General features: G+C 46.8%; 2 protein-coding genes across 2 annotated transcripts; both read right to left on the reverse strand.

Moving 5' to 3' along the window:
- Positions 1-294: 294 nt before the first annotated feature.
- Positions 295-2,049, reverse strand: LOC104388919 (endogenous retrovirus group K member 9 Pol protein-like). Its single transcript, XM_009997850.1, is given in 3 exon segments — positions 295-1,305; positions 1,307-1,441; positions 1,588-2,049. Coding segments are annotated over 3 exon segments (1,608 nt in total).
- A 215-nt stretch (positions 2,050-2,264) lies between these two features.
- On the reverse strand, positions 2,265-3,788 carry LOC104388920 (endogenous retrovirus group K member 9 Gag polyprotein-like). The gene has a single exon (XM_009997851.1). It carries the CDS (start codon positions 3,786-3,788, stop codon positions 2,265-2,267), a length of 1,524 nt encoding a protein of 507 aa, XP_009996153.1.
- Positions 3,789-7,497: the final 3,709 nt, after the last annotated feature.

Raw genomic sequence — 7,497 nt, forward strand, 5'->3', positions numbered from 1 at the left:
ACTACTGCACAAAGTTCCAGTGTTTGCAGAGAGTCATTTGGCTGACCAGGTAAAAGTTCATGAGCCCACTTATCATTGTTTCTCCATACCACCACAGCCTTTCTGGAGCGTTTTCCTGCATCAGTATAAACTGATATTGCATCTTGCAAGGGGCGTGCATGCACCTTAGGTTGCGAAATCCAGTCATGGGACCGCATCCAAGCTAAAATCAGTGACTTTAAACTGCGCACCTGTATTGATTGAGCTGCTTCCAAGAGACTGTTCTGTAAGTCTGGCGAGTGCTGCAGGTACCAATCAATATCCGATGTTTTCATGGCCAGGTAAATAATATTTGGCTCCTGCCCTTGTATTTTGCATACACCGCGTTCGGCCCTTTTTTATTAAGGCCGCTAGTGTGGCAATTTTACTTTGTATTGTGGTTTTAGGCTGTAACGAAACAAAGACCCATTCTAGCACTCGAAGCTCGTCTTTGTCACCCAAGTGGGTGATAGCACCAAGGAGGTGAGTTGGTCCCATAAGAATGGTTAGGTCCAAAGGAGCGTTAGGCAATCGTCGATGTACAGCACGCGCCGTGATGTGATCCGCGAAGTGCTGCAGATGTCGATGCTGCTGCTGAGACAGCATTACGGGCGCAGCTGGGTCAGTGCCTTTTAATAATGGTCTTAAGCATTCAAGTTCATCCTTGGTAATTCCAACTACTGGTCATAGCCAGTGCAGGTCTCCCATCAACCGTTGCACATCATGCAGGGTAGAGATGCATATGCAAAGCTGCAACTTCTGAGGCACAATAGTGGATTCTAATATTTGCCATCCCAGGTACTTCCATGGTGAAGAACATTGTACCTTCTCTGGGGCTATCACCAGTCCTTGTCGTGCCAATGCTGCGACCAGTTCCTGTTCTTGAACGACAGTAAATGGACTAGGCCGAGCAAACAAGATGTCATCCATATAACAATAAATTAACGTATCAGGCCAGGCCTCCCGCAGAGGCTGCAGGGCAGCGGCAACAAAGAGCTGGTACAACGTTGGAGAATTTCTCATGCCTTGTGGTAAGACAGTCCACTCATATCGTTGGGAAATAGCCTCTCTATTAATGGCTGGCAAGGTAAAGGCAAATCTCTGCATATCATTTAAGTGAAGGGCTATTGTAAAGAAGCAGTCCTTAAGGTCCACAATTAAAATTTGCCATTCAAGGGGAATCATGGCTGGGTTGGGTAGTCCCGGCTGCAATGCTCCCATGGGTTGCATTTGCGCATTAACTGCTCGCAAGTCGTGTAACAGTCTATATTTCCCTGATTTTTTTCTGTATCACAAATATTGGCGTATTCCATGGGCTCGTAGATGGTTTCAAATGTCCTTGAGCAAGTTGTTCTTGTACCAACAGGTGGGCCTGTTTGAGGCTTTCCTGCTTTAGCGGCCACTGCTCAACCCACACCAGGTCCTGTGTCAGCCACGTTAATTGGATTGGGAAAGCCCAGGCAGTAGCCACTAATAAAAAGACCTAGAGTCTGTTGTTAATGTGAGGCCCATCTGTGAAAGGACATCTCTGCCTATTAGAGCCTGTACTCCATCTGGGAGATTCATTACCATCACAAAGGCAGACGCAGAAATCCCGTCAATGGTAATAAGTACGGACCTACGGCTCTTCCGTACCTGGCCGGCACCACCCACGCCTTCCACTGATTCGGTGGACGTTTGTAAGGGCCAGTCATGGGGCCATCTCTGAGCAGAAACAATGGTAATATCCACGCCAGTGTCCAGTAGGGCCTGTAACTGTATCCGCCTGGCTCCTTGTTGGAGGGTAGCATGCACTAAGGGGCGCTGGTCCATTGTTAAGGTGAGTAGTGCCAGGCCTTCCGTTGACCCAAACCCGGCTGAGTCTCGTACAGGGCCTGCCGCCTCTTGTGCCAGCCGTGGTAGCGGTACTAATTGAGCAATGCGGCTCCCTGCCGGGATAAGCAAAGGGGGGAAGGATGTAGATGCCATAATCATTATCTCTCCTGCATAGTCCGCATCAATTACACCAGGCGCCACCGTCAGTCCTTTCATTGTAGCAGATGAGCATCCCAATAACAATGCTCCACAGTTCTGCCCAGCAATAAGTAAGGGGCCTTTGACACCAGTAGGAATCTTTACGATCTTGGTATCAGACAATAATACGCCTATTGTGGCTGCCAAGTCCAACCTGAGGCTCCCTCTGGTGGCGGGACGTGGAGCTGTGGTGGGGCAGAGCCCGATCCCGCCGCTGGGAACCCCTGGGGGCTCTATGAGCGGTTCGCAGTTGGGGTCCTGGCGCCGCGTCCCCTCGCGCTCCTTTTCCCGTTTCCCGGCTTGCGCCGGCACGCCATGGTGGAGTGACTGTTCAGCTTACAGTTCTCACACCAAACTTGAACTCGGCACTGCTTCCTGATATGGCCTTGTTGGCCACAGCGATAGCAGACTGTATTCGGGCTTTGTTTTGTTGTTGGTCGACCTCTGGGGCGTAAAAGCGCTAACGCTTGCCCGTCTTTTAAGGCTAGGGTTAGGTCCTTAATTGCTTCCACTAACCTGGCCTGTGTCCCTGATGGTACTCTGCTCATTCTTTCTAACATTTCCTCTACCCCAGCATTAGCAGGGAGGGTGACTAGAATGTCTTTTGTTCGGGGATTGCAGTTTTGAATTAGACACTCCTTTAACAATGCTCTGTGCACATAGGGTGGCACCCCAGCACGATCTATTGCAGCCGTTATTTTATCCACAAAAGATGAAAACGATTCTTGCAACCCTTGTTTGATGCTCATATAAGACGGCTGATTGGGCCTATCAGTCCTCACTCGACTCAGAGCCAGTCGGGCTAGGCGCATAGCTTCCTTAATTACATCAGCACCTAGCATGGCCTGCCTTTCAGGGGTTGAAAACTGCCCTACTCCCATTAGTTGTTCCAGAATGACACCGTATAGGGGGTCCCCCTGAACCCGCTGTACATAAACAGATTCCTGGCAGACAGCCTGCCAGTGCGCTTGCCACAAAAAGCTCTGAGATGGAGTCATAATCATTTTAAAAATATTTTTTATGTCTTCTTGCAGCAGTAGCCCACTTCCCCAGATATAATTCAACACTAGCTTAGTCGGCTCTCCATGCAAGCCTGATTCGTTCACGGTCTTTCTCAGCAGCATCAACAAATTCCAATCTAAGGGGATAATATGTGCTACCTGATTACCCTGCCCATCCGGCACATATGGAACCGGAAATGTCTTAAGCATCTGACTTTCCTCCTGTCTTTCTTGCAATAACGCAACCACTTCCCAGTCCCCTGCCTGTAAAGCCTCACCCATAACTGATAGCCAGTCAATTCTGCCCTTAACTGGCAAATGAGGCTGAGGTGACCCCTTGCCAGACATGCCGTTATTGTTAGAATGATACCTGGCCGCCTCTTCCTCTAACTCTGCCGCAGGGCATGCGGGCAAGCCCTCCTCATTGTCCCCAGACCGCGGGGGCGCCAAGGGTGGAGCAGCAACCTGAGGTGAGGGTGCCGAGGGCACCACGCCGCCCCTAGGCGGAACAGGGACGTACGTAAAAACGGGGGCTTGGGGGAGATTATCCCCTCCAAGAGTAATCTTTCCCGCATCCAGCGAGGGTGAGGTGCCTGTGTTATTAGTCTTACCCTCTAAATGCAAGGCAGCCAATGCAGCAATATCCTTTTCGGCCTGATACTGGTGCAAGCAATTCATAATTGCTCGGCAATGGCAGGACATTTTCTTTGCTGTTTTATCCTTATCTGATACCAACAACCACAAGGCGTCCCCCATCTTACGCCATGCCTTGATTTGGAAAGCTTCCTCCGGGTCTTAAAAAAACCCTTTAGACTCTGCGTATGCTAACAGCTCCTGTAATTCCTTTTTTAAATCTAAACCCTCAGGTTTTTACTTTTCTAAAAAGCACTTAAACAAATCATATGCTACCTGTCCTTCCATTCTGTTAGTCCTCTTATCTTAGGGCACCCACACCATTTGCCCTTATTGCGCGTGTGCAGACTTTATCCCAGTAGCATATCGGGCAGCGGACGCTCCTCTGTAGGGTCGGTCCAGGCGTGGAGCAGAACTACGATGCCAGCATCTTCTGCCCTAAGCCCCCGGGCGCTGCTTCCTGGTGCTGTCCCGCTTGCTTACCTCCGCCTCGGATCTTTAGGTCCCCGTTCGGATCTTTGGGCCCTTGTTCAGATCTTTGGGCCCTCGTTCAGATCTTTGGGCCCTCGTTCAGATCTTTGGGTCACCATTCGGATCTTTGGGTCCTCTTTCGGATCTTTGGGTCCCTCCTCAGATCTTCATGTCCCTGTTCGGGCGCATTTGTTGCGGAGGCGATCGGCAAGGGAAGAATGCAGACAATCAATATGATTGATAAAGCAAAACTTCACTTTATTAGAGATGACAGGCACTTATATACTCTCTTCCCGTATCTATGTGTCCAGAACTACACTTATGATTGGTCAATTGTACCAAAACCTGCCACGATCTAAACAGTGATTGATTCCTAGCCTTAAGCACGCACATGCTCAGTCAGAACTCTCCACCCCACTCCCTTCTTAGGCACATCTGGTTGTTTACTTTGTTGCTCACTTTTATCAGCTGGTTCCCATGAGAGAGTCCTTGGTCAGTGAGGCCCAGGTGTTTTCAGGAAAAGCTGGATTGCTCACATGTCCATTGTTTGCTAAAAAACCCCTCAACAGAAAGGCACCTTTACATTCTTTTAACTTCTCCCTTTGGAGTTAGTAAGAGAGAAGAAGCAAGACTGGCAAGAATTATCTAAGCTATGAGTTATATGTAAAGCCATGCAGTTCAAAAATCCCCTGCACACCCCTCTGGTAGGTTTATGTGCACTCTTGGAGACACAGGTATGAGACATCTGCTGTAACTGAGCACAATAGGAAGGCAGGAAGCCTAGGGAAGGGCTTTGTCGTCTGAAGAAGATAAAAATAATTTAAATAATGGCATCTCATAAGCACTGGTACCACGGCCCTAAGCAGATGCCTGTTAAGATGTGAACAAGTACTTACAAAGGTATGAAATGTGTAATACAACAGACATCTAGATAATCCATATCTGCATAATACAACACCTCTACCACTCCTTTACCTCTGATTATGTCATTTGAATCTTCAGGGCTGAGAAATCTGGAACTCCTGAAGTCAGAATGTATGCAGGAGCAAGAATGTCCCAGGGCCGTGTGGAAACACACCTGAAAATAGGAACAAGACAATCATGTCTTAGAATAATACTGACCTGTATTTGAAGAAAATTAAACAAAAATGGATAGTAAAAAAAGAAACAGGTGATTTAAAAATAGAGACACAGATGGACAGCAGTGTGAACAGATGTACTATCAAAGAAAAGAGAGACCCTGGAACTTAACATTTTAAGAAGGTGGAGGAGCTTTCTGTTCCCATGAAGCAGTAAGTAAGAGGGGAAGTGGTTACAGAGCTACACTGGTCACAGAGTTACACTGCTCCTACTTTCCAGCAAGGGAAAATCCTCCAGGAAGTGGTAGGTTTCTGCTTGCCATCTGCAGAGCCAACGTTGTGCAACTTTGCATCCTTGCCTGGAAGTGCAGGGCTCATAAAGGGGCTATCAAGGGCCTCAGCCCTGGCTGGACCTCATCCTAGTTTCTTCCAACCACATCCAGTGGAAAAGCTACCCAGAAAAAGCACATGAATAACAACGTCTACTACAGCAGGATTTAATATAAGAGGAAAGACCAAAAAGGAAGGAAAACATTAATCATTATGTGGGCAACATAGAGGCAAAACTGAAATCACCTAGAGCAACTTAAAACTCCTAGAACTAAAGAGTTAGAGATAGTGTTTTCTTTTAATTTTCAAAGTCTAAAATGTCTCATGATGTCCCTATTTGCATGAGAAAACTTAGGTTCAAGGAGATGTTTGGGACAAATAAAAAGAGATCCTAAAACCTGCATGTTCCTTAAAAGGCAGTGCTGGAAGTTGTTGCACCGAGTTTGAATTGATTCACAAAGAATTTAAAGTACACCCAAAAAGTTTCTAAATGGAAATCCACAGAAATAAGGGGGAGGAAAGGAGGAGTTTGCTCCCTGTTGCACTGACTTCACTGGTTAGGTTTTTTTTAAGAATTCTGTAAGGCTTCTAAATCTAAATTTTTAAAAAATTGTGGAAGCTTTGAAATTTAAGCCAGAAGAACAGAAAACAGCAGGTGGGTTTTCTCCACCTTCCCAGTTAGTATTTGATAATTGGCTACAAGAGCTCTTATTTGAACAGAATCCAGAGAATCTCAAGTGCTTCAGGTACCTGCTGGTAAAAGCACTACTGTTATGCAACTTACAACTGGCAATTTCCCCATGCCAACCCCAAATTATTTTTAACAGTCCTTTGGCACAGGATGTGGCTGCTGTGTCATTATCTATCATTATTTATCATTAAATAAATGGCTTTGCTATCCTTCTGATCACCACCATCCTTCAAAGAAGCATCAGCAAGGGGAGAAGGATGGGAGAGGGAGCTGGCCAGGCCCTGATCTTTCTGAAGAAGAGGGAGAAAAGGACCAGATAAAAATCTGAGGGACAGGTGGGAAAAACAGGTTTTGTCTCTCTGCTAGACTGTTCCCCATCCCCTTCTGTAGCCCCGAACACTTTGGGCAGGAAAGGGCCATGCCCAGCACCCCTGACAGACACACTTCACTGCCCAGCAGGCAGGTTTTCTTCATGTAAAAAACACCTACCACGAGGCAGGGAGACCTGGGGAGAGGTGAAACACTAAGCAGGCTGAACTCTCCCCTGCTTTTAAAAATCAACTTCAACACGCAGGAAAGAAGATCTCCAGCCTCTCACAAGGACATTTCACCAGCTAAACCATAAATGTACTCAACCAAGTCAGTCTTTGAAACTTTTCATTTAGCTCTATGAAGATAAACAGTAGATCAGCATTTTCATTAAACAGAAATGTCATGGCTCATTCCTTTCTGTGATGGAAGAGGCTGCAGCAGCATCTTTCAAAACTCAGGAGAGAAACATACGCTCGCAATAAAAAATAAATAAAAAAATGATAGTTGCTGCATTAAAATGTTTCAGTCTGTGATTATAATTACTTCCTGATTGGGAATAATTCTTATGCTAAGAACCCTATGCAATAATAGCTAAGGTGGATCAAACAGGAAAGGGTGAGGCTTGGGGTTGATTCCCCAGACAAGGTGCAGGGAAGGAAACTTCACTGCTCTTCATGTGCCCTTTTTTAATGGGAATACTTCTCTGCGCTCTCTCTCTCTCTCCAGCCCATAATATGCAACCAAGATCTGGAATAAAGGTCTGTAAGTGGCTTAAGTTACAGCAGATTTTGATTGAGGCAGGTCAGGAAGTCCTTACACAGGCAGCCGTGGAGGAGGAACAGTCTCTGACAGGACTGGTCGAGGTGGGGGACTCCAAAAGTAGGTCCCTCCCTTCAGTGTCAGCCACAACCCGACTGGGATGTACCAGGCATAGTCCATGAAGAAAACC

The sequence above is a fragment of the Chaetura pelagica genome, unplaced genomic scaffold, assembly GCF_000747805.2.
Source record: "Chaetura pelagica isolate M959 unplaced genomic scaffold, ChaPel_1.0 scaffold655, whole genome shotgun sequence".
Lineage (NCBI taxonomy): Eukaryota > Metazoa > Chordata > Aves > Apodiformes > Apodidae > Chaetura > Chaetura pelagica.